Below are 27,510 nucleotides of genomic sequence, written 5' to 3'. Positions count from 1 at the left end.
GATTGGATGGGCTCGCTCCTCCCTAACTTACGTTTAGGAACTTCATTTAACGAGTTTGTTTGCCCATAAAATCTTTAAGATATTAGGTTAAACTTATTTGGCTTGCTGTCCGCTGGAGAGGGGCTCGATGAAGCAGCTTCAACTCGAGCTCTGATATACCCCCCAAAAGTGTTGAATAAATATTTGGGACAGCAAGTTAGAATAACGTGATCAAATACAGGATGCCTAAGAGCTTAAAGTATGTTACCCCCCAAAAGAGTGGAAATTTAAAGCTGTATGGAGCATGGATGGACGCTGCTGCGGCAGTGATATGTTTAATGGGGCTCCCGGCTGGAACTGCGTCTCCCTACTATGCCCACCATGTGGGGCTATGAGTGGAGCTCCGGCGGGAGCTGTGTTTTAAAGAGTGTGCCTGCGTTCGTTGTGAAGTGAAACGACATGGGCATGTGGAAATTTGACTGGGGTGCATCTCAACGCTGCACTGCTGCGGCAGTGACTTTCAGAAATTACTCCTGCGGGAGTATCTTGGGACTGGAGGTTTGAGTACGAGGTTGGAGAACGCCCTGCCACATCCATGACATGGAGCTCCATGGAGTTAGAGAACATAGGGCTTTCAGATGTCACAAACGGGGAAGAAGGTCCTCGTCCCTAAAGGCGAACGGGCCACCGGTGTCTGAAGCGAAACTCCCTACGCAGCAAGAGGGAGCCTACGGTAAACATAGGAAATGCAGAACTACCATCCTTCTAACGCGAAGATCACATAAAGACATAATGGCCCGTCACGTTCGAGGGACGTACGATCCTTGGTACCTCCAGTCCTGATTTCTTCGGATAGGAGGGCCCACACTGCGATCCGAACGGGAGAGCCTCCATGGTTAAAAACATGAAGGATCACACAGCGATTCGGAAAGGGAGAGCCCCCACGGCGCCCGAACGGAAAGCTCACACTGCAGTTCGACCGGGAGAGCTCCCTTTTCGAAGGAGAGTGCCCCCCCATATGTATAAATAGGGAGTTCACTCGGCGATCCAAACGGGAGAGCCCACACAGCAAGTCGAACGGGAGAGCCTGTGATGCATCTGAACGGAAGAGCCCACACAGCGATTCAGATGGGAGACCCCACTCCAGGAGTGGTAGGTCACGCACATCTGAAAAGGGAGAGCTCTCACTGCATCCAGATGAATACACGCCCTGCGGGGCTAGGTAAGCGGGGAGATGCAAAATGGTAGGGAGAAGCGGTCCAGACTTAGAGGGATGCTAGTGTTTGCTGTGCTTGTCTAATGTTATGCAGATCTGAACGAACGTATGTTTCGAAGGCGAGGGACGACCATCGACCTAGCATTTTGATTTGGTGATCGGAAGAAAGCCAAATTGAACATGGCGTCTGGGGCTCTTGTTTTGTTAGGAGAACAAGACCTGAGCGGAGAGTGGTTAGGCAGACGCTAAGAATGTCGACGGTTAAAGTTAGCTGAGGAGCGGCGCACAGGGCACATAGAACGGGCGTGAGCTCCGCCACAGAAATTACAGACATGGAGGAAGTGGCATCGTTGTCGGTTGCAATGTGATGAATTAAAGCTGTTGCACACTTGTCTGCCTGGAACTGAGGTAGAAATCTGGTTACGGTCATTCCTTGATTGAGGGACATATGAAGTGGATTTTTCTTGGAAAGGAGCTGGATGGTTCGGAAGATCTGAGTTGGTTTGGGGACATTCTGAAGTAGAATGAATGATAGACCTGCAGATGGCGCAAGAAGGGCTTCGAACGCCTAAGAGGACCCTGTTATATAGTTCGAGGTCCAAGGCTCCCCAGTAAGGACACTGGTTCCAGGGTGTGACGTGGGCGGCGCATTTAGCTGGAAAAAGCTTATGGTATGTATAAAAATTACTACCTCCGAAAGAGGGACTGAGCTCTGCTATGGTAGAGAGGTAGTCATTTAATTCCTTGCGTCTGGCTGGAAATGAAGAGTAAATTACTTCTGTGTATCTGGCAAAAGCAACGCAGAATTCTGAAAGTGTGAGAACTCGTTTTGAAGGTTGTACAGAATTTGTAAGATCAACGATTTAAGTCAAACGAGCGGTGGGATTCATTGAGAGGGAGGAAAGTCAGTAGAGAAGAAAGATCGATAGTTGCACCTGATAGAATTAGGGAACGGAGATGGGCTGGGACTGGTAGTGGTTCCATGGTGATTGCATTGTTAGGAGCTGGAAGATGGACTGCTGTTGAGAGTGAATGGGCTGGCAAGCGGATTGTACTTTAAGATGCTTCTTCAGGTTGGAGGTGGAGTCTTTGGACCATAGACAGTAAAAGAAATGGACACAGCGACCCCGTTGATTTCAACAGAGAGAGTTGAAGCCCAACATGGGCACTCACTTCCTGATAGCCAAGCGCACTGCGCAGGCTCAAACTGAGCTTGACGACGATCTGTCCTTCTAGTAGCTGTGCCGGGACAAATCTGACCTTCTAGTAGCTGTGCCGGGACAAATCTGAATTGAAATCTGAAACAAATCTGTTGTTGAAATATTTTGTCCCGTTGTTTTTATGAACTCTCTATCTATGGGCTTCTCCCTTGACTTTATGCCTCCATGTCCACCCGATTGCCTCATAGACAGTAAACGATTGCCTACGAGCTTCTACTTCTGTCTACACGGTAATTTCTCTACTGTGCGACAGAGCGTCCCGTGGTTATGACGCAATCGTTAGCCTATTTTTACAAGAATGGCTTCTACGTGTAAGATATAGACATCATAACGTGTAAGATACAAAGTAATGGAGTCTTTTATACATTGTCGTGTTTCTTTAGAAATAAATAATGGACAAATGGAGTCTTTGGACGCCTCAGATGTAAAGTTATTCGCTGTCAAAGTGACGCCAAAATGAATGGGAGTCAATGGGATGCTAACAGCAGGTGATAGCCAGCTACAATAGCGGCCCCCGGAGGCAGCTTCAACTTCCGGCTGATGGATTACCCCCTTGCTTTGGACGCTGAAAGGAGGTTGGTTGCTGGCAAGCAGAGGTTGCACTGCACAGTTAGGCTATATTTCGTTCTCCCTTCTCTTTCTTTAATGTGAAATGCTGTTTGAATTTCCGAGATCGAAACGCATTCTTGCCCTGTCTCTGTTGTAGTTCCGGCTACATCTCTGTTCTAGCTCCCGCTGCTCCTCTTCCGACTCATTGTGACTGATCACGCAAACCGCGCATTTTTCGTTTTCACATTGGGGCTTCTGGGAAATGCTGAGTTGCCTTAATTTATTTAGAGAGTGACTAAACTCGTGAAACAGAAGTATCGTAATGTAATCCAATGATTTCAACAATGTAACTGTATTCTAAATACCAACTATTTAAATTGTAACTGTAACGGAATACAGATGGGCCTACACATAATTTGTATTCTGAATACGTAACGCCGGTACATATATTCCGTTACTCCCCAACACTGCTGGTGGAAACTGTGGAACATGTGCTGTTTGAGTGTATTAAATACTCAAATCAAAGAATGGATTTAAGGAATGGACTGGAACATGAAGGAATCAAACAAATGAACATTACAAATATCTTCTCAAATAAATCCAGAAAGATGGTGCTTAAAATCATATCATCTTATCTACAACAAACTGGACTAAACCTAAGGATTTAAGCAAAAGTAAATAAGATACAGTAGGTGGCGATAATGCTCCAATTGGTTGCAAGTCGCCAGTAAAAGAAGAAGAAGAAGAACACTGCTGGTGTCCAAGATGGCTGGCATGGCCTGAAGTGAGAGGAAGGGGAGGTTTTGTGTGGAAAAGTGTAAAAATCCTTTGCTGAAGCAACCTCACGCTCTGATGTGAACTGGAAAGAATATTAGGAGACAATTGGAAGATAGAAGGGGAAAAAGGGGTGAGGCGAATTAGAATGGAAGGAAAGAGGGAAGATGGCTAGCGAAGGCAACCTCGCGCTAGGATCCGCTCTTTGAGTAGGTTGGTTTGAGGGTGAGAGAAATGTAACTGTGTGCGAGGGTGACCTGGCACAAGGGTTATTATAAAGAAGTTTAGAGAGAACTGGAGAAGCAGAGGGAAGTCGGAGGAATGTGTTTGTGAGTTTGTTTCTTGCCTGGGGAGTGGGGCTGACAGCATGAAGTTTGTGAGAGCTGGAGAAGAAGCGGAACTGTTTTTTGCGGCCGCTGTTGCTGGCCGGGTGGAAATACCGGCGGACAAGGAAGTGTGAGCCGCGGCGGCGCCGGCGGCCTTTGGATCGGCACGTTGGGATTGTGTGGGTTCAGAACGCCGAACCGGGAGAGAAACGGAGGTAGAAGAGGTGCGAGTCTTGCTTTTATAAGATGTTGAAGTGTTTGATGGAATGCTGGAACTGTAAGAACTGATGAAAAGATCGTAGAGTTGAGCTTTTGCTGATCTGCAGGAGAAATGGATTCCGGAGCTGGAGAGGACTTGACGTAGGCTGTTGACTGAACATTTTGAAATGGGTGGAATCGGTGTATTAGCAGCGGAAGAATGGAGAGAAGATGGACGAGGCTCAGTTAAAACTGGTGATCTTGAAGATGGAGGAGAGCGTTGCCTTTTGGAAAGTGGTTTATATGAGCGCTGGATTTCTCGATCAGAACGCTCATGAAGATGATCCGTAAGATTCGATCTCACGCGGGGTGTAACTGGCTGTGACCCAGGAAGGCTTGTCAGTTCGTCGTCTGAAGGAAAGAGCTGGATTTCCGGGATGTCGGACATTATTCCTTGCGGCAGTAATGCATACTAGAAAAGCTGATACTAGGGAGAGGTAAGCGGCTGCTTATATACTCTGTTTGTTGATTGAAAGATTGGATGGGCTCGCTCCTCCCTAACTTACGTTTAGGAACTTCATTAATTTGGAAGAGATGGAAACCGGTGACGTTATAGGCTACACGGAGCAGTTTGTGATACTAATTTATGCGTTTCAATGGCAACACTATCAATGCTGAAATGAATCTGCAGCAGTCAGGTGGTACAGGTCAGTAGTCTTTGTTTGTTTTTGTTTGTTTGTTGTTTATGTTCATTATTATAGTAATGTTATGTGCTTTGAGACATTAGGTAATTTAACGCCGTCTCTCGTCTCGTGATGGTATGCAGAATCTGCTGTGTGCGTTCATGTGTTTTGAAGGAGGTGTGGCTTTGGAGACGCTCTGAAGGGAAGGTGGGATCTCATGCTTTTAAAGCTAACTTGCTATTGCTAATTGCCTTCCCTACCTCTAATGTATGTTTAAATAAACCCGTTATGAATACAAGTTTTTATGACAGCCACCTTAAAGACACCAACGCTCTGCAGTTTCCATAGCTGAAGAGCACAAAAACTGTGTGGCAGGAGCGTCAAGGTAGGGGTTTCCAAAGCCAAGCAACTGCATGCAAGCCTCAAATCAGCCAGTACAATTCCAGTCATCGGGTGGATTGGTGTAAAGCACATGTTCTGTGGACTGACGAATCTTTGTTTGGCAGTTTGATGGGTGAGTCTGGGTTTGGCAGATGCCAGGGGACTTTACCTGTAATTTATCGCCGTCTCTCGTCTCGTGATGCTTTGCAGAATCTGCTGTGTGCGTTCATGTGTTTTGAAGGAGGTGTGGCTTTGGAGACGCATTGAAGGGAAGATGCTTTCATAGCTAACTTGCTATTGCTAATTGCCTTCCCTACCTCTAATGTATGTTTGAATAAACCCATTATGAATACAAGTTTTTATGACAGCCACCTTAAAGTCACCAACGCTCTGCAGTTTCCATAGCTGAAGAGCACAAAAACTGTGTGGCAGGAGCGTCATGGTAGGGGTTTCCAAAGCCAAGCAACTGCATGCAAGCCTCAAATCAGCCAGTACAATTCCAGTCATCGGGTGGATTGGTGTAAAGCACATGTTCTGTGGAGTGACAAATCTCTGTTTGGCAGTTTGATGGGTGAGTCTAGGTTTGGCAGATGCCAAGGGACTTTACCTGACTAACAGCATTGTGCCATCTGTAAAGTTTGGTGAAGGAGGGATAATGGCATGGGGCTGTTTTTAAAGGGTTGGGCAAGGCTTCAGCATACCAAGACATTTTGGACTATGCTTCCAACTTTGTGGGAACAGTTTGGGTAAGGCCATTTTCTATTCCAGCATGACTGTGCGGTACTGGAACAGAGATTGTGAATCACAAGCTTCGAATCTAATCGAATTGTGAAATTTGTGCCACACAATTTCAAGTTTCTAAAGCAACCCCCTGTAAAGCAACCAAACAAAAAGCCTGTTTTGTTTTCACATTCTATTTCTATTAATTGCGGGTTTATCTGAAATAGATTACTCCAGAATAGACCGCTGTGGATAATTTAATTGTTCTGCAGTCTCTACAAATATCTGTATAGAAAATACCAGAAAATTGCAGGAAATGCAAATAGATTTTTGCAAATGTGAAAATGCACGATCAAAATACAAAGTACAGATTATTTCACAGACATAACTAATACAAAATAAATATAGGCCCAAATTCTATTCTAATTATATTAATATTCAAAAAAATTACATTAAACTTGAATCTATAATTTTTTTTTTAAATTGGGCCAAGCCAAAAATGGCACAAATATTTAGTTGTTTTTTAATGGTCTTTACCATTTTAATCACAAATCACTGGTCAGGAAATTAGCAAGAATTGCAGAAATACTGTAGATAAAGTAACTTAGCATGTAACAGCCTTCCCCAGCTTGCAGACAGCTTTTTACAGAAGAGTCAGTGTTGTTCCACTCAATGTTAATGGTTTTAAACAGTTAATGAGTTAGGGTTAGGTCTTCCAGTATAATGTGAGAAGTATAATGTACATCATAAGAAGGATGGCGTCTACACTAATATTAGTCTCTCTGTTTATCCAGAGGTTTACCGCAGTCCGCCGGATCCAGACCATATCCGGATCTGATGAAGGACCTGCGCCTGGACATGACGATAACGCAGTGCTCAAGTGTCAACTAGTCTCTCCCTGTGAAGGCCCCCTTCCATTCCCTGTACCTCTCTACAGATAAAAGTTAAAACGTTGTCAAAATAGTTCCAGTTCACATGGCTACTCGAAAGTGATACATAATTCTGTATTATACATTTTTAAGGCCAGACAAGTAATTTGTTTAGGTCAATTTGTAAAGAAAGACTACACGCCTGCGCACATATATATTCAAACACGCATAGCTATAGACTAAACACGTAATACGCATGTGCACGCCGTCAGCATTTTCACAGGTTTGCGTTTTTAAATCTTGCGCAGAGATAAAAAAAATTATATATATATATATATATATTTTTTTCTTCTTCTTCTTCTTCAAGGCTTGCACCTTGGAACCTGTTTCAAGGTTTAAGTTCTCGAGCCACGAGGCACTGTTGTTGTGCGAATGAGCAGGCCAGAGCGCGTTAAGGGTTTTCTGTTAGAACGGTGTCGTGTTAGCGGCCCCTAAATTAATAACTAATGATCTTTGCAACGGAAGTGAATCAATCAAAACTAACTTTAGCTGGACAATAACTTTATTCCAGAGCTGCTGTAAAGCCCAAACAATCTCTGTTACTTGAATTTCCTATTATCACTGTAAAGCTGCTTTGAAACAGTCCATATTGTTAAATGCGCTATATAAATGAAGGTGACTTGACTTGGAGCATTACCATGCAACTCGTGTTTCATTGTGATTCATCAATCCACACACAACTTACCATATTCTGCCAACAAAATCATTCTGTCTTTGAAAGGCTTTCTGAGACTGCAATGGCTTTTTAAGTAGTGCATTTACTTACATTTTGCTAATTTAGTTTAAGACAATTAAAAGCTTTATGTTGAGCCATTTTGGGTTTGGCCCATTTAAAAAAAAAAAAAATTTGCCCAGGAGTGTACACTGTAATGTTCTAGCACTCATACACTAGCTGCTTGTCTAAATAACCCACAAGTGCCATTGCTTGTTGTATAACATCATGATCATTTCATCTACAGATTCATTATTACTCATCACAAGCACACATGTACTGCAAGTTAATGACTTTTATTGATGCAATATTGAGGGCAGATTATCAGTGCAGATACAAGAAGAAAATAAATCATAGAACACAACCACAAATTGCAGTTGTTTAGGTTGACTACATAACAAAAGAAAGCAAATGACTAGAATTATTGAATATTTGCAATCTTTCTTATGATTTGTGAAACTACGTCACATATTCCAAAATATAACTCCCACAAAAAAACAATGTCAGCCATAAATCATCCCTTTAAAAGCAAGATCCCGAGATTAAATGCACCCTTTGGTTTACAATTTTCACTAGAGATTACATAACTAAAATACCATTTTTTTTTAACTTTGCAAATCAATCCACGTGAAAAGCATGCTGAAAGCTTTCTGTTCCTCCGGTTATTTGAGTGCTTGTTCACTTTTCTTTGACAACAATGTTGGTGAATCCATGAACCTGAGTGAGTTGAGGACAATCCAGTGAGGCCAGAAGTTTGTGAGGGCCATGACACTTGGGAATAAATGTCTCCGTCAGGTTCACTGTGGCCTGGCTTGCAATGTCACTGATAAACAGACAAAAAGTAAGATTTTATTTATATACCAATATAAATGAATAGTAGCATGTTACATGTCCCATTCTTTTGTATTGTTTAACACGATTCATTTCCTACCCATAGTTAATGGATCTGCAGTGCTTCAGTCCCAGTCCCTCGATACGGAATATGGCGTTCTTCAGCACGCAGGGCAGTGGGTTCTGGAAAGTGATTTTGATCGGCACTTCTTTGCCCACCACACAATCACATCCAGGCTGAAAATCACAATCCAAATTAACACCATACTACAGATTACAGGACAGTCATGCAAAAGACTCCATTTCCACCCAGCTAATACTCATCAGTAGTTCTTGATTTTACTTCTAGCCATAAGACAGGGTTATAAAATGTATAGTTTCATCAACAAACACATTATGTCCAGCAGGTGAAGTATAGATTTCAAGTTATTCAAACTCACAGAAATAACAAGATCTGGTGTGCACATCCTGAAGTTGAAGCGCTTGGCCACAATCTGCTTAGTTTGAGTGACCCGTCCAGCGACAGTGAGCATCATGGTTGAATGATCCACAAGGTGAGTCTTGTAATCCTCATATCGCAGGGCCCACTCCAGAACCTTGGCTAAAGAGGAACAAGAGACAAACAATGATAAATACTAATGCTTCTGTTAAAAGTAACAGTAAAATCCTCATCCCCATCATATCAGAACAATTCATATTAGACTTGATTTGATTTGAGTGAAGTTTCACAATTGATGCATCTTCAACTGAATAAAGACACTATTGCCTTCTGTAGAGTTGCTTATAGATTTATGGTCTTTGCATCAATGCTTCAGATAAACTAATAAATGTAAACATTCATCTGTTGACTGAAATCTTTATTATCTTTGTGATTTTTGCAAATTTTTCTAGTCACTGTATTCGGGTGTGTGAGGCACTATATATATTTTGTGTGTTATACAATAATGTTAAAATTCAATTCTGCAGTGAAGAACATGAATGGATTTTTACATGCTCAACTTTAGCTAAGCTCTTTCATTTCTTACATTCACTGGCCTTGAGCTCAAAGCAGGTCTGGTCCCTCTTCACCAAGGATTTTTGGACTCCGGTGTAGTACGTGGCCGACACATGGCTGTGGAGGGTGACGCTACGAGGTGAGCTGCATTTGTTCTTCAGAGCGATGCAGAGCACGGCATCCTTGCCCACACATGGTCCATCCCCCTTCATGGTGACATCACAGACGACATCCTCAGCGCAGGGCAGTGGGTATGTGCATCTCTTGGAGCCATGACGAAGGGCTGTCTCCACAGCACAACGCTCCTCCTCTGAACCTGAAGGATGTGGAGAGGGAAGCTATTACAACTATTCAGAATGAAAGAGTCTTTAAGTGATGTGTGTGACTGTTCACCTTCTGGGTGTTTGTAGTGGTGTGTGATATCCACACGTTTGTCTGAGCCAACAGCCTTGGTGCTGATGCAGTGACCTACTGCATTCTTGTCAATGTGGATCACAGAGAAGGTTCCACATGCTGTTCTCTGCCAGAAGACTACGTCACTGTTCACCTACAGCAAGAAAATGTAATAAAACAGGAAGATAACAGAATCAATGATGCAAGCTTCATCAAATATGAGGCAAATTAAACTTTTACTGTAGAGCAGTCATTATCCAGCTCAATTCGGTTCAAGTTTTGTTGGTAACGCTTCCTTTTACAGTCCTGTTACCCATGTACTTACTATGTACTTATTATAGTAATTATAATTACTGGGTAATAACTAGGTACTAACCCTGAACCTACCCCTAACCCATGTACTTACCTTATATTAGCCAGTATTTTCTAGGTAAGTGCACGTAAGTACTGTACTGTAAAAGGAAGCGTTACCGTTTTGTTCTCATCTGATAGTGTCAGTGCAGTCAAATCAATAATATTACTGCAAAACACTAACGCTATAATATATTACTATAAGATAGTCTGCACGCTATAAAGAGATTCACATGTTCTGGAATAATTGCATCAAAACCCTATGCTTAATGCTCCAATTACAAGGGATGTTCGTACCTCAGCAAAAACGAAGGGAGTGTCATATTTAAGGAAGACCTGTCCACTGCGGACCGCAGCAACAGATGTTGGGCCGCAGCGGAAGATGCCCTGGCTGGTCTCCTGAGGAGTGGAGTCAACCACCTGCCAACCTCCAAAACCACATGGGAGGTCGGGACGAGCCATCCAGGCCTCATTCCACACGTGGTAGTTCCTACACGAAGAGAAGGAGAAGGATTCACATAACAGTAGAGGAGACAGAAATATAATGCAATGCAAGAGGACACAAGAAAAGATTGCAATGCAAATTCATCACGTTGTGCTTTGTCTAGAACATTGCATAGTTTAGGTGATCACATATAGATAAGTTAAATATTTATTTCATACTCAGTGCATTTACATTTTATCACCAATAGGCGGTGCTCATCAAAGCTGCTATCGCCAAACTGCATATTCAGCTTTGCAGTGTGCAAGCCATATAAATCTTTATAATCACCTACTTTTGTAAATATGTAGTGAAAATGTCAAATCAATGGAATCAAAAATCAATTTAGAAAATACTGCTTAATGACACTATTGCTGACACAGTTGCTGATGTTGCATAATGAAAGAGGTTTGTACAGAATCTTACCAGATTGAATCACGGTTCAGTTTATCGATCAGACCATAGTTCTCATCAAGATAAATATCTACTGTCATAGACACATCAGTGTCATGAGCAGAACAGAAGTTTGTGACCGGACGAGTAGGAATGCCCAAACATCTCAACACTACGAGAAAGAGAAGAAGAATGTGTGCATTACATCTACAATCCCTTTCTCAACCCTAATTTTCTCCTTGTCCATTCTGCCTGAACTCTTACGTGTGTTGGTGACTCCAGCGAAGGCCAAGCTCTGTCCATATTTTACAGGTTTTCCTCCACATTTGTGGTATTGTTTCAGGATGGCACCGCTTCCACACCAGGATGTTGGAGAAGTTCCGTCTCCATAGCAGTTTGACCAGTTACCCACCAACACACCACAGTCATCGTTGGCATTAATCTGTGAAAGTGTGAAGAGTGCTACATTATTATCTGTTCTCTTGCTAAACATCATCAAGTCATGATTGCACCATTCAGATGAAGCATAGAGCCCATCAGGAAGTGTGTTAGACTTCATGAGGATAATGAAGACTTACCATAGCAGACACCACTCTGGCCACGTTAACAGGGTCTCCCCATCCCGAGCAAGGTCCACCACTCTTCTCCAACACAAAGAAACACGCAGCCAAGACTCCTTCATCAAACTAAGAGAAATTCAAAGTTAAAATGCTTGCCATGCAGTGTGCAATTTCTGTGGTCAGCACTTCAGATCAAACATATTCCATTGCAAACATTTTGACATATATTAATGAAAAGTTTGGCTCTTACTTGGCCAAAGTTCCAGGTTCTGGATGCGATCTGATGTTTAGTTCCATAGAAGATTTTGCCCATGTCGTTCAGCACATACTCAACTCTCTGGGCCTCCTCATCCAGGTACACGGAGTCATCTAGTAAAGAAAGAGAGTGCTGACATTTTAACTGAGAAGCTTCATATACTGTAGTTTCGATAATGGTTTCATTAGTTTTTTCTTGATTCAGTCTTACAACCATTTACTGATTATAATAAGCAATGTTCCTTCTATTAAGTAGATGCTCGACTGACATCCAGTGCCATTCTTTAAGAAGCATTTGTAGAAATATAAAAATACAGCCTATATTGAAAACATTTATAGTAGGTTAATATTTATATATCTTGCAAATGAATAAGTGTGGAGATTTGCAAGATTTCTCACAGCTACAGTCATGTATTACAAATTAATTAATATTAAGACTTAGCATTTTTCCCCACACATCTTTACAGTCTTCTGCATGGAATTTCTGAAGTGCACAGTTTACAAGGAACATTGCGTTCAAAAGTCTGACATGCAGTTCTCTTCCTCTTCATACTGTACATACCTTTACACCAGGGGTTGAAAAGCATGTAAATGTCATTGCAAGGGTTGCATGAAGACGTGGCTCTGCCTTTTGGGCCGCAAGTCACAACGGTGAGGCTGTATCGTCCAATACAAGAAGTCGGAAGGGAGTACACACACAGTTTGACTCGGTTTTGCACCCTTTCGACAATCTTGGCCTCCCAGCGAGATTTTTTGAATTCTTCCACTAATGGAACAATCACCAGAGTGCCCTTGCATATTGATGGAGCATTACCTGTAAAATACAAACAGCAAGAAATAACCAGGGTTATTATCATTAAATAAAAGTTTTTTTTTTTTTTACTCAAGCTGATCAAAAAGACTTAACCAACCAAGTCTCAGCTCCAGGTGAAGATTGTCACATTTCAGATTGAACGGCCGGGACAGCTCAACCCACATCTGGAAACACTGTCCTCTGCGGACAATGAGGTGATCACTACGATAACAACTGGTGTGATGCTCCAGACGATTCTGACACTTCCAGGATTTCATCAGGTCAACACAACGTACCTGCAGAACCAAATCTGAGAAAAAAACAAGCAGAAGAAATCAATCAGCTGTACTGGTAGTGTTTGCGTGTTGGTCAAAAATTAATTAATTTTTTATTTCATATTTTGTATTTTTATGAGATTTAAAGACGACCCTTGGCAGATTATTGCTGAAGTGAAAAAGTAAAAAAAAAAGTGAACTTCTAAAAAATGTACAATTTTAGATGTGTTGTTATGAATAATGCACAAAAATACCATTTTCGATTTCTATATGAAATATATATTTTCCAAAACACGTTTTACTCTAAAACTGTGAGAAAATCAAAGCCATAAATCTAAGCTGTGTTTCAATTTGAGGTTTATATCTCAAAAAATAAGCTTTCAGTAAGGTTTTGTTTGGGTGCAGAACCAAACGCTTCCACTAAATGAAATCCGTCTCCCATTAATTTCCAATGCGCTCATTTTTGACTGCGAACAATATAAGTGTGACTATTTTCTTTTTTAAGGACCATTTAACCTTTTCGAATAATTTCCATTATTTTGTATGTGTGTGTGTGTGTGTTTACACTGCAAGTGGCAAAACCTTTACCAACTTTTGCACCATTCCCATGAAGTAAAAAAAGATGTAACGACAACAAAATGTTAACTTTTTCGCTCAAAAATGACCGAACAGCACCAAAGGGTTAATAAACACACAAACAGACCAGATCTACAAGTCTTACCTTCACAGGTACGGACACATTCATCAGCACACTCCTTGTGGAAGACTTGCTTGCAGTCATAGTCGCAGCGAGGTCTCGGGTAGTCGCAAGGGATCGCACAAGGGTTAGCGCATGGGTTGACACAAGGATTCACAAAAGGAACCACGCAAGGTTTGACCACAGGTTTCACACAGGGAATGACCACGGGCTTCACGCAAGGGTCCAAACAAGGGTTCTGGTACACCGGCGCGCATGGTCCGAGTGTCACGGCTGGGAAACGGCCGATGTTGCAGAAGTTGTTGGTCTGGCCACACCTCATGACAGACATGCTGTGAAGAAGTGCAGACAAAGAAAGAAGGTGACTGATGTTGTCACCTAAATGGTTAAACATTCATGTACTGTAGGCCTATGAACATCTTTCAAGGACTCCATCTCTAAATTTCAACAGAAAACCCTATAGTGAAAAAAAGTATACTTTATTGACTTTGAAATATATTCCCTTTATCAATAGTACTGTAGCTACATTGCAATATACTAACAAAAAAAATCACTATCTTTAACTATATTATATTAGCATCATGCTTTTACCTATTTTCACAATACTTTTAACACATAATTGTAGGCTACTTTAGTATATTTTCTAAAAATATATTTTAGAAAAATATACTTGAAGGGAAAATTCTGTTTATTCTTTAAAAGTGTCTTTATTTGCACTTTATTCAAAATATATTTTAGGTAGGCTATATTTTTAACTGTGTGCTGGAAATGATCATTGTAACAATGCATTGAAATCATACTTTCAAAATACATTATAGTATGCAATAGCATTTTGTACAAAGTATGGCTAAGTATTATTTATTAATGTGCATCTGTTATTGAAGACAGAGTGTGCAATTTGTAGAATTTGGAATAAGCCAAAGGTAGCATATACTTTTTACTCAAATATAATACACTTGTGGTATATTGCTTGCATGTTTAGAAGACACTCGCAATGAATTTGTAATGTACTTGTAACACAAGTAAAGTACACTTTAATATCACCAATCAAGCATGTAATTAGTCCCTACACAGGCATATACTTAAAGTATACTTGAAGTTGTTCCCATTCAGCACACAAAATTACACTAAATATACTTAAAGTTATGCTAATTACAACTAAAATATACTTAGTACAAAATTAGTTGTTTCAAAATAGCACACTTCAAGTTAACTAATCAGTTACACACTTGAAGTACTAAATTAGTCTGGCTCCAAATATACATTTTCCATGCTGGCATAAAGATGCACTGAATAGGATATTTGGTCATTTTTAGTTGATTACTTACATGTTTGCAGTTCTTTCTCCGGAGTGATGTTGAATCTGAAGAGAGTAACAGTTCTTATTGAACTCAAATGACTGAAGTAAAGTAAGTCTGTCTGGAACCACGGCTTCTTGCGCTGTGACACTTCTCTCCACTGTAGTCTGGTATATATATTCACATCTCCATTCCCAGCCCGTTCACATGAGTAACAGAAGCACCTACAGTGTTTCCTTGTCTCATGGAAGGGAGGGAAGGATTGTAGATGAATCACACAGGTTAATTTGAAAAACGAATGTGCCAATTTACGGTTTAGTATAATTGCTCTGATATAATTGGTATAAGCATAATTACATTTTAATGGAGCAATTCCAGCATAAAGGAGCACATAAGCACATTTTTGTATGGAGTAGCCATATACATTTATAATGGAGTTTGGACACACCCCATTCGGTTTTACACAGTAATAAAATTCTGTATAAAGTATTAGAATTATGTAAACAAATGAACACTCTTCAAATTCGCCACCCTCTGTCTAGATTTCAACAAGATGGCTTCTCTCAGCCAACTAAAAATAATTTAAAAAAGTATGTTTGTCTTGTCTTCCAGTAAAAATAGCCTACCTAAATATCCTTAAACAAGAAAATCGGAAAATTGCTTTTTCTTCTTTTCTTTTAAGCATAAATCTAACAAAAGTGAGGTTAATGTGCAAATAATTATTACATTAAGGATGCTTAGACATTTTTACAGAAATATTAGATGAAAAATGTAATTAAGAAATTTACCTTTTCCCCGAATCCTCCAGAAATTCATGTCAGCATAATTTCTTTATAGAATTCACTTATAAGACCTTATATAGCAATTTGAGAGAGATTTTATATTTCAGAGGGTGTAAATAAGAAATTTTCAAGATTGTTATGAGACTGTTAAATACATTAGTAAATGTTACGGTGTGACTTGCTTAACTTCATCTAAAACTATATAATTTTATAATAATCTTGATGTTGGGAAAAATTCAGTTCAACCAAAAGTGTCTCAGTGAAGCAATTTACACACCCAGATCCTTTCTGCAAGTCTTTAGGCTCAAACAGACACACCACAGGTGTGTAAACGGTTTCCTTCTGGGTTTCTCAACTGTCATTATCAAAACTGCCATCAAAAATAAATCACAAAAAAATAAAGGATTAGGATGAGGATTTAACTGTAATTTGCATCATAATCAAACAAAATAATCCGAGCACAACTAACAGGGTAAAACACCCAGTGTTAATGTTGGGTTTGGCAATCATGCTATGCCATCAGTCATATGATTTGCCCAATCTCTATTTCCTTGTTGCATAAATTGCCTAATTTATGATCAGGGGTTGATCACATGAATTTGAGTAAATTGTCAATTAATTGAGGGGCAAGCGCTGTGCATGAATTATAAATCTAACCCTCCCTGATTTTTTGGTCCGACCTCAATTAATTCAGAGTTATTAAGCACAATCATCCTGCATGTTGAAATCTCCATTTGCTTCTGGAGCATCTGATTTTCCCAGTCAATGACTAATAATCAGACCAGATCACTTCCCCATATAACTTGACCCTGCATGGTCTTTGTGTAAAAGCCCTAATTTTGCATATCTTATTCAGTGGGCAAAACTATACTACACTTGTTCACCCAGAAGAAATATGTCATATTTGGCATGACGATGACAGTATTTTCATCTTTGGGGGAATTATCAAGCAATAGGCTACTGAAAGCAGACTTACTGGACATGCAAGCTCATCTGTGTCTCCTCCTTCGGGTAGTTCTTGCGCTTTGAAGTTTAGGCAGGAAAAGAAAATGATGTTGTTACAGTTTGGACAGCAAGGAGGATTACAGATTTAATGCCACTGAATCTCTTAAATGATTCTAGTCTGGATACTAATGGCACTAATTAGGTCAGAACAGGATCTCATACATAATTCTGACTGAACTCAACATCTCAGCTTCTCAAACAGCGACACCAAATTCCCTATTTTAAAATATTTGTAAAGAAAATGATCATTTATATGTGCACATGTGTGTGTGTGTGTGTGTTTGTGTGTTCAAACCCATTAGAAGTCAGTAAGTATACTTTAGAAATAAATTAATAAATTAGCAAAGGACACAATAAATTGATCAAAAATACATAAACAGATATATCTCTATCTTTCTATCTATCTATCTATCTATATTAAGTGTGTGTGTATATATATATATATATATATATATATATATATATATATATAGGCTACAGTATATACAGTATATATTGTAATATTGTATGTATGTGTGTGTATATATATATTATTTTATTATTATAGTATTATTTTCTTTCAATTACTGACATCAATAGACAGATGGAAGCCAATAATATGTGTAAATATGTGGTTTCAGGAAAATAATTATGTTTAGTTGCATATGATAGGCTACATCTGTTCTTACAATGCATATGTTCGTACAACTAAGCAAATATTTATACTACAATTTATAAGTTGTGTTTCTCAGAGAACATGAAGGTGTATGGTTATATGCAATATCAGCAGTGGCCAAAAGAGGGCTTTAATGAGCATCTGAACCATCAGTCCTTCTTGCTTGAGATCACACCTGTCTCTGAAAGAAACCTGCTGTCCCATTGTTGACTACTAATTTAATGACCACAGTGTTTATTTATTATAAAAACGGTTGTTATTATAAAAATTACCGCTCCCTCAGATGACATTTTTATCCTTTCAACCAACCGCCGAAATGCATGCATCGACCAGATAAAGACATCTAGCATATAGAATGTTTTGCAATAATTCAATTTGGACATGCCTTATAGAAGGAAGCTTTGTAGTGTTTGTAGTCAACAAAAATCTTTCCAATAGGGGGCAGGTGTTTGCCAAAGTGAACCATAGTAGTATTTATATTGTCAAATATATTAAAGAAGAGAGTTTATATATATTATATGTAGTGCACATGTCCAATAAATAATAAATATATAAACAAACAGGCTACAAATATACTGTTCTATAAAGAAACCACATCTGGAATGAGTTCCCAGTGTGTTTTGAAAGCATGAGTATGCAAAGCACACACATACAAAGCATGTATATGTGTGAGTGTGTGCTGTGAAACCACACAACCCCAGGAAACCGGTGAGAACATGCTATTTCAGCAGATCTGTGAAAGCCATTTCACTTCCTCTCAAGAGAATTAGAACAGCACTATTATATATTCCAAAAGAATGTCTAACACTTGTTCTAATACTGACTGTATGGTTATGAACTTATATATAAACATGTAGTATAAACCTGATGTATGTATACACACACCCATATATATATCAACCCATTCTCACTCCCAAGGCTTAAAAAACTGAAGCCTGGTCAAGCGCCCCCGGAGTCACAATGAAGACGCCAAAGGCGCCCCTCTGCGTCACATATGGACGAATTGGGAAGTCCATTGCAAGTCCAATGGGAAACAACAGATGCAAATTTATCAGTAGGAAATCGTGCTGAAGAAGTCTCATTCCGAACACATCGCGATATGGCATCAGGTCACGTGTGCCAGATGTTGGTAAGTAGTCGTAAATATGCTGTCCTAATGTTTGTTAAAATGTCTTTTCTGTCTGTCGATATTAATCATATTAGCTCCCTCATGTTCAGTCACTGCATTATATCTGTCATTCCACGGAGGCTTTGCGTTTTAATCACCGTAGTTTAGTAAGGTGTTGAAAGAGAGCAATGAAATGCAAAGCCTCCACATCTGGCAATATATGTATATATATATATGCATCTGGCAGTAGATCCTTCAAGTCCTGTAGGTTGTGAGGTGGAGCCACCTTGGATCAAACTAGTTGGTCCAGTACATCTCACAGATGCTCAATTGGACTGAGATCTGGAGAATTTGGAGGCCAGAGCAACACCTTGAACTTTTTATCATGTTCCTCAAACCATTCCTGAAAAATATTTTCAGTGTGATTACATTATCCCGCTGAAAGAGTTCACTTCCACCAGGGAACACCGTTGTCATGAAGGGATGTATCTGGTCTGCCACAATGTTTAGGTCGGTGGATCCGGACCCAGCGTTTCCCAGCAGAACATTGTCCAGAGCGTCACACTCCCTCCACCGGCTCGCCGTCCCACAGTGATCCTGGTGCATCACTTTAACACAGCATGCACACACACACACACACACACACACACACACACACACACACACACACACACACACACACACACACACACACACACACACACACACACACACACACACACACACACACACACACACACACTGCTGGCCACGTGATGTAAAAGAAAATGGGACTCATTAGACCAGGCAAACTTCTTTCACTGCTTCAAGGTCCAGTTCTGATGCTCACGTGCCGATTGTAGCGCTTTGGACGGTGGACAGGGGTCATCATAGGCTCTCGGATTGGCCTTGCCATACTGTAACATTTTGGCCCTTGTCAAAGTCTCTCTTTATTCAGGCCCATTTCTCCTGCATCCAACATGTTGATTACAAGAACTGTTTGTTTGCTTGTCTAATGTTTTACTATCTAAATGTATTCACTTCACCTGTGAATGCTCATAATGTTTTGGCTTATCATATTCAAGAATAGTGTTCTAATTTGCAACCAAATTCTAGAATATCAACATTAAAATCACCCGATCGTGATGAGGCAAACTGCTTTATAAAAAAGTTACGATAATGACTTTATATTAAGTATATATTAAGAAGAATGATTCTTGACTGGTTAACTGGGTCATATGTAAAAACAGGTTCCATGTGTGTTCTGATGTTACCGACAGGGGGAAAACAAAAATGCTAAATGCAACTAATACATTGCAACTAACCAGTCATGCATTGGTATGATAAAGAAAATAGGCTTAGCATCTTTTAAAAACCACAGTAATTCAGCTAAATTAAAGAGACACTGACATGGCAGGTTGTGTGACATTCACTCATCCTCAAAATACATGAACAACATTACACAGGTAAAACATTAAATAACTACATCAAATATTCGGCAAATCACACTCATTGCATGTATATCATTTTAAGAGTCGGATCAACTAAGAAATAGCTTTACTGTATTTTACTGTATGTTGAACAAGGTACATCATAAAATGTGAAGCAATTAAAAACCTCAAGTTTGTGTATGTCTGCCTGGTTGCTTAAGACTTGTTTTGAAGCAATTCCTCGGAAGTAAAACTAAGAAATCAAACTTAGTAAGAGGAAGACACACTTCCCCATGCAGGACGGAGGTCACATGGGTCAAAGCAGCTGCTGGCCGCATGCCTGTTTATAAAATACAACAACAGTTAATGGCTGGTCTCTTTATGAATCATATTGAATAATTGTCATTTTAAAAAATATTCAAAAACATGGTTAAGCTCTTTGCTTTATGTCTGATTTATTAAAAAAAACGATGTTAGAAATTAAACATCCATTTTGTGCTATATTGCCACACCTCTTTTTATTTTACCACATTTTACACATACTTCACACAGAGACAGAACACGTACACTCCAAGCTACAACTAACCACAAACCAATTGAGGTTAGATTCAAAAACAAACAAAACAAGCTATCGAGATCTCTGAAAGATGTCAAACAGATGGAGACAAAATGAAAACAAGTGAAAAATAATATTGCACTTATTGCAGTAGCATCAATAAACAATGCATGTTGTAAATTCCGTATGTTATTAATGGTGAAAAAGCAAGCAACTCTTGTATTGTATATGCTTTTTTCAGGCAGATGTTTCGGCTTATTTGTGCATGTAAGCAGCAACTTTGCAAAAAGCCTTGCAACCACACAGCAAAACATTCAAAACCTTCAAAACATCATCAGCAACTACACATCAATGTGAGGTTTTGTGGTTTTCGATTATTTATTTATTTTTCTTATTATCGCCAATTATTATTGCCAGTCATGAAGGTGAAGTTGCTATTTCAATTAAAACAACATTTAGTGACCTATTATATTTTGAAAGTTCGCAAAAAAAAAAAAGTATTTACAATGTAACTTACAATGGCAGTAAATTATTCATAATTCAAAGATTCTCATATTGTTAATAACAAAGAATAGATTTTTTTTTGGTCTTTGCTATTTTATTTATAGGCTATATTTAAATATATGTTATTTAAGAACGCACATTGCGTTCCCATATGAACATCATAAGCAACCCGAATTTATATGCAGAGATGGCATTTGTTAAACGAGCTGGAGACGCCAGGCCACTTCTTCATTTCATCCCCCCATACACCGCGGGTGTGATAATAAACATTAAACATCATGGTGTTTAAGTGTTTTGTGTGTGATCCCACAACATGGCAAGTGACTACTTCCGTGTTGCAAGATAAGGCAGTTGCAGCAAAGAACGTTTTTCTAAACTCTTTGGTTGCAGTGACGAAAAGTCAGAAAAGTCCATTCAGGAAAAAAACCTGAACGTACAAGGCAATATATAATACGACGAAGCACAATGAGAGTTTCTGCTTTCATCTAATCAATGACACTGACACCGCAAATATGGTTTATGGATATAATGAGACCGTTAGTTTGAGGCTTTACTAGCCTTCTCCCGACTCACAGGGGTTTAGCGAGAGAAAGTGTGTAACTGTCTCAGTGGTATAGCTAGGGTGCTGGATTGGATAAAGCCTCTTCTGATCTCATTGCAGGGGTCAGATGCCAATCTGTCTTACCTCGACAATGTCTACCTGACTAGAAAGAGAAGACACTGTAGCCTAATTTAGTACGCTCACGTTTCTAACATATAACGTAACATATAGCCTACTTTAGCCTGAGCTAAAGAGAAAGCATACGGGCAATTAAACGAAAAACAGTGTGTGAGAGAGAGAGAGAGAGAGAGAGAGAGAGAGAGAGAGAGAGAGAGAGAGAGAGAGAGAGAGAGAGAGAGAGAGAGAGAGAGAGAGAGAGAGAGAGAGAGAGAGAGGGAGGAAATGCCTGACCGCTTCAACTGACCCTGAGGAATGTCAGATTGGGTCATGTGTCATTCAATGCAACTCCTCCCCAGGGATCAGGTCCAGGTCACACATCACCCGAAAATAAAAAGACTCAATAGGAATAGTCTTTTTGCATTGCATTTCATAACAATTAATGTTTATATAATTATTTCTATCAATGTATATAAATGTAATAATGTAAAAATGCACACATAATCAATAAACACAAATAAATCAATAAATACATTTCACAACAGTCTTCATTTTTCATTGAGCAAAATATTCTATTTCCTTTGATTTCAAGTATATTAAAAGACTTTTGCATTGCATTTTAGTATTGCTATTATTTCTATCATTGTATACAAATGCTTTAAAAAAATATTTAACTAAATAATAATGTCAAAATTTATAAATAAATAAAACAATGTCTTCGGTTCATAAATATCTTATTTATTTGTCTTTAAACATAGTCTTTATTTTAAAATAAATTTAATTAATTAATAATGTAAAAAAGATGACAAAATAAATATATACATAAATACAGTATATTATATACCATATGTTATACAAACATAATATCCTATTTATCTTTTCAAAGCAGCTTTACATAAAAAGCATGTGTCTAAATTACAATTTCTTTTGATTGCACAACAAAATAAAAAAAATTGGTACAAGCACTAAAGTTTTGCCTTCTCTTCCTCTCTTTGACACACACACACACACACACACACACACACACACACACACACACACACACACACACACACACACACACACAGAAGTGCGCCCGCCGCCCAAGAGAGTCATGGTGTAGGGGGTAATCTAGAATAATCCTGCTTTATTGGCTGTTACCGCTGTGACGCAGGTCCGCTCCCCCTGATAGATTCTGGGTGACATCTAGCCTGACATTTATACACATATACACACAGTTACCAGCTAGTCTCTTTCTATCGGACATGACACACACACACACACTCCGTCTCCCTCCCTCACAAACACACACGTTTGCATCTAAACAGGGACTTGACTTCCCCTAGACTTCATTTGCCTTTAAATTAAGCTAATTATAATTACTACAGACTAACCCTAACACTAAAATAAAACATGCAGCACTTTTAAAAGCCAATAAAGACATTAGAGTCTTAATGAACCATTTTCCTTCTGAGGACGCCCCTTTGTCAGATACAGTATATGCACATTTTTCTGCAAACTTGTCCCTAAAATATAGTTCTATTTACTCACTTGTATAAAGGTGCATCTCAAGTTTAAGATCTGATGACTTTCTCTAGAGGGCAGCATTGACATTCACTGCTATAAAGGCAGAAGGGATGTTTTTTTTTTTGCTAGTCAGTTTTAATTGGTTCATTTATTATATAGGCTATACGTATTCCTTTACACTAATGCCTTTTAAAGACATGTATACCAAGTCGACTATTGGGGCTACAGAAACATGATTGATAAATAGCCTAAATAAAATAAAAAAGTTCAGCAAAAATTCTTAAGCTATACTTTATTATAAATATCCCCGTATTGCTTTAACAGGTTGTAAAGGGGTATAACTGTGTATAATATTACTGTAGGTGAGAAGCGCGTGCCTGGATTGGTTTGCGCAGCTGTCACTCAAATTCACCGTCACTCCTGCTTTAGTTTACGGGTTAATCTCTATGCATCCTCACTGTGCAACCGAGATGACATGAGCAGCCAGCAGTTTGACAGGACAGCTGACAATGTGATCATACAGGTAGGTAATCCGTTCAACACATATTATTGATTATGCGCATCTATATTCATTCAGTGCGCATTTTACGTATTAATCGGACTGGCAACTTATTGATTTATTTATTTATGCGTTTATTTTTCACAGAATAAAACAACATGTAAAGGCTCAAAGCGTCCAGGTTTCACTTTAAAAGAGGAGAGGGACAGGGTCTTTTGCCACTTGATATTCGTTTTCTTGGAAAGGCGTGCCCTTTTTTCTTTGTCCGACCTGAAAACTCATCGCAATCATGCAGCAATCATCCTGATTCTCACGGCCCCCCGAGAGCCGTGAGAACCCGCGTCCACCGCCGTCGCCACGAACTTCAGCGCTGTGCACAAACGGGACATCTGGCGAGCTTTTACGCACAGTGGTGAGGCGCAGCAGCGGTGCGCTGCATGCAAAACGAATGCATAGACGTGCATATAAACTCTCACCTGACTGACTCTTAGAATAAATGCATGAAATTATAACATTTTCCTTACAACCGCTTATCGTTTCGTTGGACATGGCTAAAGCGATATAAAACCACAGACTCTATAACAAACCGATCTCTAATCACTCGCCATGGAAGAGAATCTGAGTAACTTGAGCGTGCTGAACTGGGAGCAGGTGAAGCGTCTGGATGTCATCCTGACCGAATCCATTCCTATTCATGGCAAATGGAACTTCCCCACTTTGGAGATGAAACCTCGGGATATTGTCAAAGTGGTGCGGTGTCGCATGGAGGAGCGTAAGATCCACGTCCGGGAGGTCCGGTTGAACGGTTCCGCGGCCAGTCACGTTCTCCACGAGGACAGCGGTTTGGGCTACAAGGATCTGGATCTCATATTTTGCGCGGATCTGAAAGGAGAAGTGGCGTTTCAGACCGTCAAGGATATCGTTCTCGACTGCCTCCTGGATTTTCTGCCTGAAGGAGTGAATAAAGAGAAAATTACTCCAGTGACATTAAAGGTAAACATTTAGTGAGCGTATTATTTGTTAGTTACTTTCATTTGTCTTAATTGTGTTTTAAACCAGTGTCAAGCTTAGTTTAAACCAGCCCAAACGTTTTTTGTGTTTTTTTTTTTTTTTTTGCTGGTTTTACAAGGGTTTTTTAAGCAAGGTAGCTAAAATTTCCAAGCTAGTAATTGAAACCTTGCAGGGGTTGATGGATTCATCATTGCCACTGCACCCTTGAGCAAGCCACTTAACCTCATGTTACCCCATCAGGACTGCCCTTATTTTAAGTGTAGCTACTGTCACCTTGGATAAGCGAGATTCAGCTAAATTACTACTTAGTAACTGATATAATTCCATATGTTTCATGTGTTAAGTAAAGGGGAAGTGCATGACATGCTATAATTTGACATTGACTGGACCTAGACATGCCCTAGAGAGTGTGTATTAAATTAAAGCTGCAATAAGATAAGGTCACTGGTTGTAAAAACGTTGGTTTCTACTACCAAGATGATTTCGCTAAACCAATTTACGATGGATCCGCTTTCACCTCTCTCTACCGTATGCAAAAGCACACAGCGTTTTCATTTATGCAAATTAGACTGATACAATTTATAGCTATAGCAATGCAATGTAATGCCTTTACTGGATATGCAAAGTGACTTTACAATGTCAAAATTATGCATCTGCAGTCTTCTACTATTGACAAAATGCTTATTGTAGACATATTTAACTTTTCTTGCACATTTTTCAATAATGCAGAGAACTTAGGGAAATGATTTTAAGAATTATTTATTTGTCTGCTTAAACACCCACATACGGTGCATCTCCATCTTTCAACATACATAGATTTTTCATTGAACATTATATATAGGACTATTTCAGGATAACATTGTCTTCATCCCAACCATTCTTTCTCTTTCCTCAGGAGGCTTATGTGCAGAAGATGGTGAAAGTGTGTAATGATTCAGACCGTTGGAGTCTAATCTCCCTCTCCAACAACAGCGGGAAGAACGTCGAATTGAAGTTCGTGGATTCCCTGCGGCGACAGTTTGAATTCAGCGTCGACTCTTTTCAGATCCGCCTGGACTCCCTCCTCCTCTTCTACGAGTGTTCGGAGAACCCCATGGCTGAGACGTTCCATCCCTCCATTGTGGGAGAGAGCGTTTACGGAGACTTCAGCGTAGCCTTGGACCACCTGCAACGGAAACTGATCTGCACGCGAAATCCAGAAGAGATCCGGGGCGGCGGCTTGCTGAAGTACTGCCACCTGTTGGTGCGAGGTTTCCGTGCCGCTTCGGAAACCGAGATGAAGCTTCTCGAACGCTACATGTGCTCCCGGTTCTTCATTGACTTCTCGGATGTGGCAGAACAAAGGCGCAAGCTCGAGTCCTATCTGCAGAATCACTTTGTGGGACTAGAGGACCGGAAGTATGAGTACCTGACCACCCTGCACAGTGTCGTCAATGAAAGTACAGTATGCTTGATGGGACACGAAAGGCGACAGACTCTGAGCCTTATCACCATGTTGGCAGTACGCGTGTTGGCAGAGCAGAATGTAATTCCCAATGTGGCTAACGTCACTTGCTTTTACCAGCCTGCGCCGTACATTGCGGACGGCAACTTTAGCAATTACTACATTGCTCAGGTGCAGCCTGTCTACACCTGCCAACCCACCCACACATTCTCACCATGGTTGCCCTGCAACTGACCGAAATGTGTTAACTCACATCTGGTCCAACATGTCCAGTTAGAGCACCCGCCCAATGACAAGTTGAGAAGTCTGTATTTGTGTGCTCAAAAATGTGCGGAAAACCCAAGACATTGCCAATTGGCGGTTGCTATCTCGCTGCAAGGGGAAGCTACGAGCGTGTCTGATGGGAAAAAGAGTAGGAGAGTGAGGTAACTTGGATTTGTTCCCATTTGGCAGCATGTTCTACCTAGGCTTTCCATGGCTAAGTGCCAGGCCTAAAGAAGCACAACACTGGCTGAGAGGAAACAACACAGTCTTTTTTTGTGTGTGTACGTATGTGTTATAGTTATACTTGAAGAATCGAAGAGATCCTGCATATCGCGTTGAAAGATTAGCAAGGGAAGTGTTGTTGGGTTTTTTTATGCTCATTACTCATGCCAAGTCACTTTTCTCAAGCCAAGGATATTCTCGTAGATACCAGATACCCAAAACAGATTATCAACTAAGTGCCTTAAACTGAAAAAATGAAAGTCACTCTGTTAATGACCCTAAACTACATCTTTTTGGAGTCACATATAACTGTGGGTAGTGTACTGTAGTAAATGGGTTATGAATTTTGAAAGCCACATGATCATGAATTTCCAACTAATAGTTGCAACACCTAATTCTTATAATGTATTAATTTGGCACCACAATAGGGAGAATTAGAGGGCCTATATGAAAGTGTTGCATATTTCCACCCGAGGCATGTACGTATGAGTTTTTCACAGCTTCTTGTCTCATCTAAACTGACCTCAATATACTGTTGGCTCAGCGCTGGCTTAGCTCAGATTAAAATGTCCAGGGCAATGCCATTACATCTAAGGCAGAGAGGTAAAACAGGTCGAGGCTGAACAGGAAGAGAATTAATGAAAGTTGTTTAAGTCCAAATTGTTGTTGTTACATCCAGGTTACCTGGCGTCTTTCTGCAGGCCTAATTATCACACAGCCACCAAATCCAGAGATTATACCTTTGACACATCTGACCTGCATAACCTGGAGGATTAAGACCAGCAGAGATACAGCAGTGAGAAGCAGAAGCACAATTAAGGGAAGTTCAACAAAAACCAAAGATATTCTTAATGTTCCTCAAGATTGTGAAGCAACAAT

The 27,510-nt window shown here is 39.9% G+C and overlaps 2 protein-coding genes and 1 long non-coding RNA gene across 3 annotated transcripts; 1 reads left to right on the top strand and 2 right to left on the bottom strand.

Annotated features, from left to right (window-relative positions):
• Positions 1-7,967: 7,967 nt before the first annotated feature.
• tgm1l3 (transglutaminase 1 like 3) lies at positions 7,968-15,326 on the bottom strand. The gene is made up of 14 exons (XM_056241282.1): positions 15,039-15,326; positions 13,735-14,042; positions 12,857-13,048; positions 12,508-12,759; positions 11,941-12,059; positions 11,709-11,816; positions 11,395-11,572; positions 11,164-11,302; positions 10,554-10,746; positions 9,906-10,059; positions 9,544-9,828; positions 8,959-9,119; positions 8,619-8,755; positions 7,968-8,510 (listed from the first exon to the last, which is right to left on the bottom strand). The coding sequence occupies exons 2-14, from the start codon at positions 14,039-14,041 to the stop codon at positions 8,366-8,368; spliced, it is 2,370 nt and encodes a 789-aa protein (XP_056097257.1). The 5' UTR covers position 14,042; positions 15,039-15,326; the 3' UTR covers positions 7,968-8,365.
• A 7,416-nt stretch (positions 15,327-22,742) lies between these two features.
• LOC130076265 (uncharacterized) lies at positions 22,743-24,416 on the bottom strand. Its single transcript, XR_008805623.1, has 3 exons — positions 24,292-24,416; positions 23,216-23,284; positions 22,743-22,875 (listed from the first exon to the last, which is right to left on the bottom strand). It is a non-coding gene; the product is annotated as an uncharacterized LOC130076265 (long non-coding RNA).
• On the top strand, positions 23,628-26,793 carry tent5ab (terminal nucleotidyltransferase 5Ab). The gene is made up of 3 exons (XM_056241284.1): positions 23,628-23,714; positions 23,838-24,683; positions 25,597-26,793. Exons 2-3 carry the CDS (start codon positions 24,297-24,299, stop codon positions 26,377-26,379), a joined length of 1,170 nt encoding a protein of 389 aa, XP_056097259.1. The 5' UTR covers positions 23,628-23,714; positions 23,838-24,296; the 3' UTR covers positions 26,380-26,793.
• Positions 26,794-27,510: the final 717 nt, after the last annotated feature.

The sequence above is a fragment of the Rhinichthys klamathensis genome, unplaced genomic scaffold (assembly GCF_029890125.1).
Source record: "Rhinichthys klamathensis goyatoka isolate OS25496 unplaced genomic scaffold, OSU_Roscu_1.1 h1tg000635l_1, whole genome shotgun sequence".
NCBI classification, from domain to species: domain Eukaryota; kingdom Metazoa; phylum Chordata; class Actinopteri; order Cypriniformes; family Leuciscidae; genus Rhinichthys; species Rhinichthys klamathensis.
The sequence above is the reverse complement of the archived record's forward strand: the minus strand, read 5'-3'. Positions and strand labels throughout refer to the sequence as shown.

Bases quoted from the DNA above. Each gene is read 5' to 3' on its own strand.
- tgm1l3 (XM_056241282.1), bottom strand. From the start codon at position 14,041: ATGTCTGTCATGAGGTGTGGCCAGACCAACAACTTCTGCAACATCGGC. The intron at 9,120-9,543 runs GTAAGAAATGAA...GTTCCTCTTTAG, and splicing joins TGAGCTCAAGGCCAGTGAAT to CCAAGGTTCTGGAGTGGGCC. The intron at 8,756-8,958 runs GTGAGTTTGAAT...TGTGATTTTCAG, and splicing joins CACCAGATCTTGTTATTTCT to CCTGGATGTGATTGTGTGGT.
- tent5ab (XM_056241284.1), top strand. From the start codon at position 24,297: ATGGAAGAGAATCTGAGTAACTTGAGCGTGCTGAACTGGGAGCAGGTG. The intron at 24,684-25,596 runs GTAAACATTTAG...CTCTTTCCTCAG, and splicing joins TTACTCCAGTGACATTAAAG to GAGGCTTATGTGCAGAAGAT.